The 15,135-nt window shown below is 43.4% G+C and overlaps 1 protein-coding gene across 18 annotated transcripts in view; it reads left to right on the top strand.

The window, feature by feature from the left end:
- The window catches only part of sox5 (SRY-box transcription factor 5), a 291,505-nt gene that overhangs the window by 270,661 nt on the left and 5,709 nt on the right, over window positions 1-15,135 (top strand). For 5 of the 18 annotated variants that reach the window (XM_037981187.1, XM_037981185.1, XM_037981183.1 and 2 more), the window contains 4 exons: window positions 252-416; window positions 6,923-7,118; window positions 11,209-11,384; window positions 14,707-14,809. In XM_037981187.1, the coding sequence (XP_037837115.1) occupies window positions 252-416; window positions 6,923-7,118; window positions 11,209-11,384; window positions 14,707-14,809 (640 nt within the window). The remainder of the gene's footprint in view (window positions 1-251; window positions 417-6,922; window positions 7,119-11,208; window positions 11,385-14,706; window positions 14,810-15,135) is intronic. The other 13 variants (XM_037981190.1, XM_025008999.2, XM_037981192.1 and 10 more) reach the window with 6 other exon arrangements.

Here is a 15,135-nt window from a genome sequence, read left to right as displayed (position 1 = left end):
TCCCACGATGCACCTGGAGGGGACAGGGCCATCTCTGGGCCTGTCAGAGAGGCTGTTAGTGCGTCTTCCATGGGGTGAGGGGGGGGGACTGACAGTGGAAATGTTCCTCTGTCACACAAATAAGAGGACGGGCCACTAATGGCCTTTTCTTCCAGAGCTTTTCAGCTGCCTTCTTCGTTTTTTTTGTCCACTCTCATGTATTCATTTATTCATGTCATCCTTTTCTTCTTGTCCCCGTCCCTCTGACCTAGCAGCAGTTGTACGCAGCTCAGCTGGCGGCCATGCAGGTTTCCCCGGGGGCCAAGCAGCACGGTGGCAGCCTCCCACCCCAGGCCAACCTGGGCGCACACTCCCCCCCCAACACACATCCACAGAGCGACAAGGGCCGCAGCCCCCCACCGCCGAACAAGAACAAGGTAAGGAATCAGGAAAACGCACCGAGGGCCGGTGTCCGTGCATGTTCATGTGCTCAAAAAAGGCTCATTTGTAGCCGAGTTACTGAGTGTCCAAGTGAATGTTTTAAATATGCATGGGCTCGAGTTCTGCATCAACATCTCATTTCTTTCTCCTCCAATCAAACGAGTCAAGAATCCACGGTCACCTTGTGGAAATCAAACAGAACTCCAGCTGCTGTCCGGTTTTAGCGGGGCGTTTCTGTCGTTTTTCCTGCTCGATAGGGGTGATGAGAGGACGTCTCGTGTCCATCCAGGTGGAATTCTATGAATACCTGCCTCCCACACCGACGTACGAACACCCCATGTCTTTCACTCCGTCCCTCACTCGCTTTTTACTACTTTTCCATCCAAAACTTTGTTTCCAATTTCCCTTTTCCGTTTCATTTTCCCCTCTTCTTTATTTTTCCTCTCTCCTCGTTCCCTTCCATCCCTCCCTTTTGTTTCAGACAATCTAAAACTTATAGTTGACCCCTGAGCTCGTCCCCCCCTGTAACCTTGTCTGTCAGCTCCTCCTCGTGCCTCCATCACACTCAGTAACCATCATACCCCGCTGTCACACGTCTTATTTCCATATATATGGAGTTGGGCTGACAGGTTAGTGCCGTGGCCTGTGGTGGAAGGAGGAGGGGGGGGCGTAATGGCCTTCCCTGTCCAGCAGGAGTGACGGACTGGGGAGTGGACCAACGTGGACCCCGACAGTCCCCACGAAGCTGAAATGGCAGATTGACCACAGAGTTGTTGACGTCCACGAAAACTCTGAAGATAATCTTTCGTTCAGACTGACCACAGACGTTCCTCCAACTCTCCTCGGTCAAGTGACATGTATATTTCAGTGTTGCGCTCCCCATGTGGGCTCCATCTCAGGTCTCCAGTCATTTAGAAACCCAGTGCCTGGCTCTGCTCACAGCTGTTTGGACTCAGGCGCACACAGCTTAAGTGCTTTACCCTCGGGTGAGACACGATCACACACACCGGTTACAGAACAAGACACCAGAACACACACACACACACGTGCTTAAATCACTGCAGACGACTTACAGCTTTCTTAAATGCAAGAGTGGATCTCCAGATGCAGGCATGCATACAGACTCGTACAACAGACGTCAAATCTCTGCACCGGATGGAGCTCCTCCTGCTTTTCACGCAGGAAGTCCAACCAATCAGTTTAGCACAATTTAATCACTTTATTGTGACATTAAAAGGCCTAGCATCCCTTAAAGGAAGCCCTTTTGGTCAAACTTTGAGGATAACGTTACGTAAAACCTCAGCTGTAGACGGGAATCCTTCTCGGCTGCTACCAGGGTAAATTTTAAATCAGTATCTGTAAAATCTACTGAGTTAGAGACTTTCGCGTTGGCTGTGGCAGCCATCTTGAATCACGTTGACTTGAAGTTATTTTGGAAACGGACGCATGAACTCAGGGAAAAACAGCAGCAGGCGGCAAAAAGAATTTATATTTAGGCAGGAATAATGTTTTTAGACCACATCATTTCCTTCACTCCTACGTCCGCCGGGCAACTAAGATAAAACACCATCTTGCTTCTGTTACAACTAAATATAAAATATAAAGTAAAGCGATATATTTCTAATAGTTGAATTTTTAATGTACCGACGAGCTAACAGTTCATGTTAACACTGTTTTAGAAAAGTTCAACCTGCAGGAAGTGGCCCCAGGCTGCGTCAGCTACTTAATGATCCAGTTATTAGTGCTTTCAAATAACAAAATCCAACATAAATAATCTTGTTATCTCAAATTGATCGTGGTGAGACTGGAGCTGTTTTAAGACGACAGTAATCCACTTTGGACTAGCCGTTAGCTCATCAATCCGGTGAGAATGAAATTATTTCTCCAAACTGAGGCGGTTTAAAGAGCTATCTATAGCAGGTAAGATAATTATTGCTTCACTTTAAAAGATCTGAACTCTGTTTAGGACCCCGATTGTGTCTTTTTAGATCAAAACAGCTGAATGTTGAGCAAAACCTTCGTTTTCAACATCTGGATGGTAATCATATGCGAGCAGCAAACTGCTGTCAGTCCACACACACACACACGCCGTGTTTTATTTCTTTTAATTTCCAGTTCAGACTTTAACACGAAGTATATAAATAGGGACAGACGTTTACGGCAGGTGCTGATGAGATTTTCAGATCGTGCGCCCTTAAGCGAACTTCTTCTGCCGCGCCCCGTTCACACAAAACGATTTTTATTTATTTTATTTTTTATTTAAGACCAGAATTAACATCAACAGGAAAAACAAAGTTGAGTTCTCTTAACTCATTTCCCCTACATGAATCAGATTAAACACATTTATTAGTTACATCTCAACATTTCAGGAGGTGCAGGAAGCTAAATGTTTGTTTCTGTAATAAGTAGCAGCGTTGGCTAAAGAAGTCAATTAGCTATGGCGGCCATCTTGTATAGGGTTGATGTTAATGAGCTGTACAGGTTTCCTTTTAGAGACTTGCACTAAAATCCTAACATTTGTTAAAAAAAACAAAGACTCGACTATAACCATTAATGTCAAAGCTTTAAGCAAAGATCTTCCACAATGTTCTCACATGTTGGGGATGACTCTCAGCGACCACCATCTTGAATTTTAACGCAAAATCCGTTAAGCTGACTGATCTGTAGCCACTCCTGAGTTGGCTAACGTTGATAAGCTGTGGTTTTATTAAGATCTGTCCAGCGGTTCATCAGATATTTCGCTAACAGTGTCGATGCCAACTTGTCAGTTTGTAGTGCTTAAAGTATATGTTGGAGATGATGCTCAGCTACTACCACACCGAATCTTAGCTCGATAGCTACAAAATTGACTGACTTGTGGCTGTTTTTTGAGTTTAAGATTAGTTAGCTGTGGTGGCCATCTTGAATCGTTTTAACTCCTAAACAAACAGCTGTAGATGTCCATGCAATGATTATTTCCTGAAATTTGTCCACCGGTACAGGAGATATTTTGCGAACAGAGAAGGCATTGTTTTATCGAAATTGAAATTTTAAACAAAGATCTTGGGTAGAATATATAATATATATATATATAATATAATAATATGGGGATTAGTTTCTCAGAGGTTCATGAGATATTTTGCTAACAGTGCAGACACACAAAACAGCCTTTTTGGTTGCAGGTAAAAATTAGGACGAACAACAAAACTACCGATGTGTGTCACATGACAGTGTCATATCTGGCCTATTTATGAAGTTTATTACGATAACATAATCGATATCTGAACAGTCACGTATAGCTGAAAGGATGAAAAGGAGGAAGCACCAGATGAAGGAAGATTTAAGGGTTTTATCGTGGTCACCGGAGCGCAGCACACCTCCACACTGACCCGACGGGAACAAACCGCCGCGGCGCGCACGCTTGTCGTTCTAATTGAACCGTCAGCTTCCACGATAAGATGCAGAACGCTGATGTCACTCGCACATGTCCACAGAAGTGAAATGCAGCCCACACACACACACACACAGACATTATCTCTCCCCTTCTGCTTCCTCTCCATCTCTCCGTGTCCCTCTGGCTCTCGCTGTCACTCTGCATGTTTTCCGTCTCAAAGCTGGAGACTGTTTCATCAGCCAAGAGAGACACAAAAGCAATTGTATTAATTCAAGATTCCAAGCTTTTCAGAGGCTTTAGACTCCCCTCACACACACACAGAGACACACACACAAGATTTAGAGCTTGTTGAACAATGTCTCGCAATGACACACACACATAAACAAGTCTGTCCAAGCGTCACAGCTCCACTCTCTAAACTAATTCCTCCACACTGGCATAATGCAGGTTGGCCACCTTCCCACCACAGGATTTGGTTTGGCGCAAAGAGGAACACCCCCCCCCCTTCCAATCCACTGTACAAGAGGCAGAGGCATTATCTATTTGTAATAAATATTCAAACGCGTTCGCAGCCAAAGCCCACCATAATATGGGTCAGGATTGAGAAGATCCCGCTCAGTTTTCTCCTTTTCTCTCCTCTTCTTCTTCGGCCCATTGTCTTGCTGAAGGCATCTTTGGGGGTCCTCCGTCGATTAAGAAAGACCCCCTTAATGAAGGACAATCCGGTTAGGCCTCGTTGCACGCGCGCACGGGCTCGTACACATGTGGGGGGCTTAATTGGAAGGGCTTAATTGAGTTGTGAGGGGCTCGTAAGGCTTAGTGCGACTCAGGGAGTGGGAATCAGGGAAAGTCGGCCTTAATGAGTGAATATACCACACACACACACACAATACTTTCTCTCCTTTTGAATCCCACTATATGCCGGTTACTATACCGCCTAAGCAGCAATTAGACTAATGACCAGAAAATAAAGACAAATAATGTCTCTATTCTATCATGTTATTAGGTTTAAATTTAGCTAAAATACAGCCACAGTAGCGATGCTTCAAGTTGTCCTTAATTAAGCTGAATAACAAATAGAACTTAACCAGCAAACTGCGTCTCCGAAGCAAAACTTTAACACTATTGTTGAGCATCTTTTAACTGCCTGCAACATTGTCCTTTTGCCCCACGTTGCGTCTGGCTTTTAATTGCGGAGTTTTAATTACACCGAGTGGTTTGTGTACATCTGCTCCCCCCTCTGATCTAATTCCTCCCCTCCTGTCACGTGACCCTCTCGGGTTAGCCCTGATTGGATTAGGTCATCAGCAGGGGTGATGTTGCCATGACGGTGTGTGCGGTGGTCCACATGGCGATTTACTTAAAGGTCGCTGTGCTGACACGAGAACGTGCGTCTGCATCCCCGAATCCGAAAGAGCTGGGATGTTGCGGAAAATATAATTAACAGAATCCAGAGGTTTTCACAATGGAACATCATAAACACAATATCTTTACTTGTACCATTTGGGAGGGGGGGGGAACAGAAGGCTGTAAAAGTAAGTGGTATAAATAAGAAACAACTGGAGGAGCAATTTGCAACTAATTCAGTTAATTGGCAACAGGTCGGTAAGAGAACTGGGTGTAAAAAGATCGTTTTAGATTGGCTATAGTTAATTATATGATCGAAAGAGTTGAAGAATATGGAGAAATCTCTGAGGTCAAAGGTCAAGGCTGAAAGTCTAAATTCGATCTTAGGGCGAAAAATGCAGCTTAAAGCTCTATCAGGCAAAGAAGCAGCCAGATGTGAACAGATGTGTCTACTCTGGACCAAACAGGAGAACTGTTCTGAGGCCAGACGGGTCCAAACCATCCAGCCTGCCTCTCTGATGGTATGGGGGTGCATTAGTGCCTCTGGCAGGGGCAGCTTACACATCTGGAAAGGCTTCATTAATGCAGGAGAGTATCTACAGGTTTTTAGATCATCATCTGTTCCCATGGCTTTGTAGTAGAAACATGCTTTAGACCTCTCACCAAGTGGAAACATTTAGTGAATCATGGGGGGAAAATCCAGCAAAGGAAAGACAACCTAGGACTGTTGAACTGCTAAAATTCCCCATCAGAATGAGACAACATTCCCTGAAAAACCTCCAGCAACTGCTTTCTTTAGGTCCTAAACCAAGGGTGGGCAATCCTGGTCCTCGAGGGCCACCATCCTGCATGTTTTCCTTGTTCCTCTGCTCCAACACACCTGATTCATGATTAAATCACCTCTTCATGTTCTGCAGAAGCCTGTTAATCACCCATTGATTCAAACCAGGTGTGTTGGAGCAGAGGAACAAGGAAAACATGCAAAAAAAATAATAAATGGTACAATTTCTTAGGTTAAAGGTTTGGTATGTTTACTATGTTTCATTGTGAATAAAATATGGGTAAATTCCTTTTTTTAAATTTACATTTTCCACACAGTCCTAATTGTTTCAGAATTGGGGTTAGATTGGGGTTAAGTTTTCTGGACAATAAGGAGTTGGAAGATAAAAAACCAGCTCCTTCAGGAATCATATTGATTGTTTGCAGTTGTTGTGAGTATTTGAGGTTGTGTTTTAGGCTGAAAGTGGTACCCTACGGTTCATTCCACACACTTACGGAGTTGCCTTGTTTCTAATGGACCCAAAGCTGTCTGTTGTTTGCCGTTTGATACACCGAGAAGTTGCAGCTCGTCTGGAAACTCACACCTACAGAGACAGTCTGAAGATGGCATTCTCTGCAGTTTTCAGAATAAATCATGCGTTTGGTTGCTGTTTGAAAAGTCCATGAGCAGCGATATATTGCATGTTCATGTGGAGTGTGCATGTGCATGAGTGTTTGGAGAGTGGCTTTGCTGTTAAAGGAGGTCGGTTGTTTTGCATGTGAATGTGAGTGTTTTTTCCACCCGAAGTGTTCGATGTGCCGTTGTTCTTCGAAGACGGGCAGTGGCATGCACCCTGTCACCTTGTCATCCCGCCAGGCTTGCCTCAGATTGCTGTGCATGGGCTTCCGTTTAATTAGCACGCGGTCCCGGTCAGGGGAGACGCGAGGGTGTCCTCCTCCCCCCGCCTCCAAATTCCTACGGTGGTCACAGCAGGCGAAACTGTGCTGTTTTGGTTTTTGCAGGACAGTGAGGGTGCACAGCCACTGAACCTGTCGGCCAAGCCTAAGGCATCCGAGAGCAAGTCACCCAACTCCCCCCCAACTTCCCCACAGGTTCCCGCTGCTGCTGCTGCCACCAAGCTGGGCCCCGCCGCCTCCATGAAGCACAGCGCCGTGCCCTCAAGCATCGGAGGACCACCGACCCGAGTCAGCTCAATAGGTAAGCGGATTTAGGTAGCAAACCTTGGGATTTTAGGCACCTCACAGCTCCACATTGGGTAGTAATTCATGTTGTGCTCATTTATGGTCTTAAAGTTGCACATAGCTGTCCAGACCAAATGGCCACCCCAAATTATTTCCATTTTGACGGCACAGATCTGCCTTCCCTTGCCTTTTTCTTTGAGGAAGACACCTACCAATAAGACACCTGCGTATTGACCCAAAAGGTGTCAAGAAATTGTGCAAAAAATTCATCCAAAAGTCTAAACCGTTGTTAGGGGACATAAAATAACTTCAGCTGGTAAATATAATGAAAATTAAACAGGTTTGTTTAAAAGGGGGACTCATTTAAAAGTCATGAAAGTTAAAAAACAGATATTTTTTCTTATATCACCGTTGAAGCGTTTTTAAATGAAACATTTGTGACTGTTTGTTCACCTGCAGAAAGAGCTGAAGTGAGAGAAAATAGGTTAAATTTACTAATAGTAAGCCTAATAGTTTAATCACAAGACTCAAGCTTCTATGTGGTTTTCAGCAGATTCAGCCAAATGCTTTGTTTACACTGAGTGTGTACCTGCATTTTAAGAGTTGCACACTGATATATTTGGTAATCTACCAGAGGAAACTCTTCCAAACTGGACCATTTGATATAATTCAGGATAACCTTCATACTTTGCAGTGAGTAGCTTTAAAAGCCGAGCGGTCATTTGGAAAAATGACTTGTACTGGTGAAGTACTATCATTAGTAAAGGCTTCAGGACGCAGATATGGGAGAAAATGATCCAGGATTTTTAGAGCTGGACACGTTCTGCCTAAAAAAAGTAAATTCAAAAATAAATATGGCATGTTTAAAATGTAAAACAAGGATTTATTTCTTCCTTTTTAAAGTTTTGTCTGCTGTAATAAGCCTATAAACACTCGGTTCCTCTAACGAACAGACTTGATTATCTTTCTTTTGGCGTCGGCAGCCGGTCTGCAAAAAAAAGTTAAAAATATTTACATATCAGATGCTGGCAAAATTCGTGCATATCTAATTGCAACCTTTCCTGAAATCGAATTGTGTAAATGCACTATTACTGAACAGCAGAACCAACCAGTTTTGTGTTTATTAGTTTCTTTGAATGCATTTAAACTGTATGTGAAACACACAATAAAATATTTGCAGATTGTTCCTATAATAACAATTAGCGTGCTGAAGGAAAACATTAATATTTCTGTTGGTTCGTGGCTTTGACACGAATAGCGCTTCCTCCACAGTGGAACTATTGTTGCTCGTGCCAGTTCCATAATCGTCCCCGGCCATATGCACACATACAGAAAATGTGACATAAATGAATCACCATTTTGTACTCCTAATCTATTTTTCATGCAACACTGATAGTTCAAATATTACACATATGTAAGGGGCTATAATTAGTGTTTGTTTGTTTTTTTGCCCCCTCTTCGTGCAGCTATTCGCCCGCGGGCTGCGTTATTGTTATGTGTTTATTAGTGACTGAAAGAGACAGACACATAGGAGTGAGGATAAGAAGGAAAGAGGGGAGAGAGATGAGGATTAGCACTTTTTTTTTTTTTTTTTTTTGGAGCAATGAAGCGGGGGAATAATAAAGAGAGGAGTGCATGACAGACAGGAGGTATCACCAATGAGATTAGACAAGCCTCTTACATGAGCCAGGACAGCGCAAAACGCTCGGCATTAATGACACAATGACAGCGCACACACTCCAACACACTCCGACACACACAACAATCCCACCTCCTCCTCCTCGTATGCAATAGGCTTTTTTTTTTTCCTCCCCGACTTCCTGGCTAATCTCACTGTTTTTCAACAAATCGGCGGATTTAATATCAGATTAGTGGATTTTCGGTCCCAGATGTTTTTTGTTCGGAAAAATGGATTACAGTGTTTTAAGTTAGTGTGTGATCTGCCCCTCCTCACCCCCTCCTCACCCCCCTCTCTCCCGCTGAATGATTTGTGTGAGAGATCCCTGATAGCTCCATCTGTTGCCGCTGAGTTTTAGCCGGTCACTCGGTATTACAGATTCCCGTCGTATTAGGATTCATGTTACAAGTTCAGAGTGGATTGTGGGGGCAGACAAATTGGAATCGGGTCCAGAGGTGGTTGATTTGATTTAGAGTCTTGTGTATTTGTGGGGGGTTTATGGTGCAGATTATAAAACAGGGGTTTTTTTTTTTTTGGTTTGTTTATTTTTCAACTTTATTTGAGCAGAAATCAAAATAGATGGAATGAAAATGCAAAAAGCGGCGCTCTCCTCGTCGAAAAGTCACAAAGACCGGTCCAAAACCTTCTCACATCGTTGATTAATGTGTCCATAACATAAAAATAAAAAGGTGTTGGCAAAATTTGTTGCCAGATGCCAATTATGTGCATTTGTTTACTTAGAAAAACAGCTAAAGTGACTGAAAATAAGTCAAAAAAATGTCAATTAAATTTTTATAGCATGTGTAAAAACAATAAGGTTGACTAGAATGTGTTACAAGTTGGTTAGAAATAAAGTAAATACAATAGAATAAACTAAACCACGACATATAGGACCTGAATGGGCTCGGGGTTCTTTCACACCAGGATGGTCCGGAGCATCGATTCCCAACTCCGGTCCTCGAGGAACACCGTCCTGCATGTTTTGGTTGTTTCTCAGCAGGTCTTCAAGTTCTGCAGAAGCCCGTTAATCACTCAGTCACTCAAATCAGGCGTGCCAAAGCCGTTTGTTGGGCAGGGAGTACCGACAAACTTCACCTCACACTTTTGAAAACTGACCAAACGGCCTGGAAGAAGTCCGAAATCAGCACCGACCACGAAGGAAGAAGAAAACCCTGGATTGAGCCGCACAATCCAGCTCTCTTTGGTTTCCCAGAGTTGGGACGAGCTTTCACGCCTGACCAAAACGAAGCAAACCATCTGAGGAAATGAGCTCAGATCTTCTCGCTCGTTCGATTTCCCCGTATTTATTCCAGCCAGCCTAATGTAGGTCAGTCGTGTGACTCAAGCTTCCACGTGCTTTTTGGCGAATTCAGCTGAACGCTTTGTTTATGTTAAGCGTGTACCCACATTTCAGGTTTGTTTTTTTAATACATCTGGAAAACGACTGAAGTGAACTCTGCAACGGGTGCCTTTTAAGACTTTGGTCATAAATTAAGCTGTAGTAATTACCAGATTTGAATCTGAATATGTAGCAGGCAGTACATCCTCTTCTTTCATATGACACCTATCCACCTTGGGGCATGTTTCCCCTCACACGTTTCTCCCATCCGTCCATCTACTCGTCTGAACCCAAACTGAAGGGCTGTCAGCGCCGGTAACTTCTACCACGATCACACATCCGTCTTTGTCCTCCGAGCTCTCTGCCCCAATAAAAAAAAAAGAAAAAACTTGCACGAGCACGGCAAGAGGACGAGCAAAACCCCGCAGTTGTCATAGCTGTCGATTTAAGCAAACATACAATCATGTGTTGGCGAGACCCCCCCCGTCTTTTTTTTTTTTTGACAGCAGATTAAAATTGACTCCTGCCCGATTCGATCACTCTCTCTCTTCCAACCCCCAACCTCACTTCTTTTTTTATTTTATAACCCGACTAACATCCAGATTTTCTGGTTATGACTTCTGAAAGAGTTCACAGCTCTGTCATTACCAATCTAAGGCTGGTAATCTGGCCTGAGATGGCATTAGCGGTGCGGATTAACGCAGATGAAGGCCTCATAAAGCGGCAGCGGCTCTTTGTTAAGAACCGACCCGGCTGATGGGGATGGCCTTGCACGCTACCTCTCATCTACACAGAGTTAGATGGTTGGTTAGCAGGACATAAAGGTTTATTTTAAGGAGTTTAGGGGACGGGGTTGAAGCTGACAGCAGGTGCAGAGGTGATGGATGAACCTCTGACTCGTCCCCAGTTTGGCAGCTAAGTGGTCAAAAGCTGCAAAAACCTCCTGTTATAGACTGCATGTTCATGTTTTTACCTCATGGTTCAGAAGTAGATTTATGAAACACAAGCCGAAGTGTGAGAGGTGAAATGTTCACAGATTAAGTACTAACCTGGCCTTTCCTCCATCCCTGCCGCTCGTCTGCGTCTCAGCAGACTTGCTGTCGTCGCTCTCCTCGACGGCCTACCTGAACGACCACGAGGCGGTGAGCAAGGCCTTCGCCGAGGCCCGGCACATGAAGGAGCAGCTGAAGGGGGAGCAGCAGGCCCTCGACGCCAAGCTGGCCTCCGTCAGCAACCTCAGCCTGAACAACGGCCGCTCGGACAAGGTACGCTTCTTTTGACACAACGAAACAACGAAAAGGAAGGAGGGCAATGCAGCACTTCTGTTTTTATTTCAAACACCAAGCTATAAATCTTAACATAAACATGAATCTTGCAAATTAAGAACTGAGTTTGTTTCTTAGTTCCTGAGAAGAGCAGCTAGATATTCTTAATTATTGCTGTTTTACTCATTCAGTTATTTAGCTGATTGATTTAACTTTCCTGCACCATAATATGTCAACACTTGCCTTTTATTTTTACATTTTCTTAATTGTTTGATATGTAAATGTTTGTTTCTTCCTCTCTGTGCAGTCCCACTAATCCAAACAGTTAGGAGGAAGTTAAATCCTTACATTAACACCTGATCTAAAAAGTAGACGGCCCTCCGATCGCCTGAATCTGGCTTTCCAAAAACCTGAAAACATACTGATTATATGATAATTAGGCCCCTTTTTATTCATCTTTATTGTAGGATGGTGTATCGGACCACTGAGGAGAGAAAGTTTGGTGTTTTGTTGAAATATTATCAACAGAAAGTCTTAAGACTTCAGAACTCGCCTGTATTTGTTCCATTTTTTAAACAAATATTTCATCTGAGGGTTATTGGTGCACTTTTACTGGATTAACCACAAAACAACACGCTTTGTTTTAATTAAAGAGATAAAATTAAGAGTCTGAAACACATAAACGGAGTAAAACTTTGGAACTTAGAGAGTATTTAAAAGTCAGTGTGTTTTGGGCTCTTATTTTGAAGGATTGAAACAAGTCCTGTGAGTTTTTCTTGCAGCGGGACGAACAAACAGCCCCTCAGACTTCTTCAGTTAGCACAGTTAAAAAAGTAAACCCATAATCCTAGAATATAATAATAATAATAAAAGGAACAAATACTGTCAAGTTCACTTCTTTTGGCTGAAGTCTTAAAGGACGATTTATTCTGTAATATATATGTATATAAATAAAGGAGAACTTTTTTCTCCTGAGTGGCTGTAATACCCTGTCGTATTATTCTAACCTCTTTAAGATAAATACAAGCCAGCAAATAAAATCCTGCCTCTGGTAAAACAATTTGACTCCACTCAGTTATACAGAGCTCCTCACAAATTAGTGCGTTTTATCTTAACCTGTGATTTCCGAGAGCTAAATGCACAAATCCACCCGAGTCTCCGAAGTCATCCCGAGCCGCAGCGCCTCATTGTCAGCGTGGAATAATTTGTCTTGCCATATGCCATCGCTGCCGCACCATGTAGGAGGTAAATCGGCGCACAATGCCCTCGCTGAAATGTGTTGAAGCTAAACGGGGCCAGATAAGGTAAAACCGGAGGCATCTCGGAGGTAATGAGTGTGTCTGAAAGGCACACTGCGGGGCTCTGCGTGTGTGTGACGGTGTGTGTGTGTGTGTGTGGCAGAGCGGAGCGTCAAGGAGATGGTAATGTGAAGTGACGGCGCCAGCTCCTCGGCAGCGTCGCTAAATTGTGGTTATTTGTTAAACACGTTTAGAGTCAGCTGGTTCACACACACACACACACACACACATTTATTCTCCTGTTTTTATCTTTTATTTAACACAATTTAGACAGCAGCTACTGCTCACATTTAGGTTAAATTCTGATGCTTTTTATGCGTCTGTTAGAGAACGAGATTAAGATCAATTTCTTTCAACTGCAATAAATTCAAGAACTCTGAATTTTAATCGGACATTTATGATTTTAGTGTTAATTTAAAAGAGTTAAAAAAGTGAAGTTTGTCTTTTACAAATAAGTATTTTATGCTGTTATTAGGATAAACAGAGGTTTAATGTTTTGTAGTTTTTAGTTGCATTATTTCTTTTAAAAGAGGTGAAATTTAAAAACAAAAAACCTTGACGCTGGGGTTCTGACTCCCGTTTCCGGGGCCTTTTCTCGTCTTTCTGTGACGCCGGCGAGCTCCTCTGCGCTCGGGTACAACAGTGTCATCTCTGGCACACTCAGAGGATTAATTTTGTCACTACTTTGTGTCTTGGCTCCAGTGTCAGCCATTCAATCCACTTTTCTCATGTACTGTACCGGGGCTTAATGTCAGACTAGGCTGTCATCCACTCAGTCTGCAGCTTCACACACACACACACACACACACACGCGCGCGCGCAGCACAAAGCCATCTGAAAGCACATATTTTAATCTTAAAATCTGAAAGTGTGACGGACATTTTGTGCTGGAACGAGTCCTGAATGAGGCTTTCATTAGAGCAAAAACTCCTAAAATATGTCTGATTTCCATACAGAACGACAAACTCCAGCCCTTTGAACGTTTTAACGCACATCTAAAAAGCGCGATAAATTAAAAAAATAAAACACTTTTGAGGCGGGTTTACAAAGAAAACATTTAGAGCTGCTTTTATTCTTCCACTCCCAGCGCTGCCGATTCGTTTCTATCTGTGGGGGGAAAATTATCTCTAACAATTAAACTCTATTGGAGTAAAAACAGAAAATGCACTTCATTATCATTCCGTCCCCCCCTCCATGCTGCCACCCAGCTCGCCAGGGTCACATGCAAATGGAGGAGGACACTTTTTGGAAGGTTGTTTTAGAAGACGGCAGTGTTTTGCTCCTAATCGTGTAATTAAACTGTAAAATGTTGGCGCCGGTGCAGCGGTGTGTGTGTGTGTGTTCGCGGTGGAGCTCCAGCGCAGAGTGTGCCGGCTGCTTGCATTAGGCATGTAAATGCTCAGTAAATCAGCCTTTTATTGGTTGTAATAAATACCCAGGGGGCCGTGCGGCGTGGCCCCGCTCTCGTCGGCTCCGCGCTCCCCCCCCCCTCGCTTTAATGCATCGAGCCGCCACTCTCCGCTCTCGCAGGTGGCTGCCAGGAGTCGCTGCTCGCTCACACACACACAACGGTAAACACCCGAATCGGACTAAAATCAACATTCTTTCACACGGAAAAACAAACATTTATTATTTTTTTTAGTCCATCCTTTTTTGTATTTTGTCGTGAACAGATCAGGTTTAAACTACTTTATTTAATGTCTGAAATCAGTTAGAAACATGAAGGAATAAAAGAATTAAAGGAAATGCTTTTTGTATTAGATTATCGAACAAAAATTCTCTTTTGCTGATAAAAGTAGGAGTCTAAGTCATCAAATTTAATCTATTATTGATGATTACTTTTGTCGCTAATAAGAAACAGACATCGTCGCCCCTTTCACCTTCTGCAGGAGGCGATAAATATTTACAAACCTATAAATGTTTGCCCGTAAGACGGAGTTTGTTCCGATTCATTCATGTTTTTTTCCCGGAGCGTGACTCAGCGAGTGACTGGGCTGCAACTGTGAACTGTTTGTGTTTCTCAGGACAAAGCCGCCTTGGAGAGTTTGAGTCAGCAGCTGAAGCAGCAGGCCGAGGACAAGTTCAGCCACGCCATGCTGGACTTCACCATGAGCGGAGACTCTGACGGTACGACACACACACACACACACCGCCAGGCCCTACAGACTTGTTAGAATTTTGTTTCAGATGATTTCACTGCAAGCCGTCGGCTCTGACGCCTCTGTTCACATTTGGTGGTAAATTTCGTACTCGCCGTGGTGCAGGCGTTTCTGGAAAAATGACAAAACATTCAGAAAGAGTCGCATAATTGCAGCCAGTGCTGGGCGATATAACGATACATATCGTGGGGACAATAGAAAAGTGTCTATCGTGATATATTTTCTTCTATCATAATTGTATCAATGATTCATGTAAATATTTCATAACGTAGGCTACGACGAATGTATTAGTGT

This window comes from Kryptolebias marmoratus, linkage group LG18 (genome assembly GCF_001649575.2).
Source record: "Kryptolebias marmoratus isolate JLee-2015 linkage group LG18, ASM164957v2, whole genome shotgun sequence".
Classification (NCBI taxonomy): Eukaryota; Metazoa; Chordata; class Actinopteri; order Cyprinodontiformes; family Rivulidae; genus Kryptolebias; species Kryptolebias marmoratus.
Note: the sequence above shows the minus strand (reverse complement) of the source record. Positions and strands in the feature narration are given on the sequence as shown.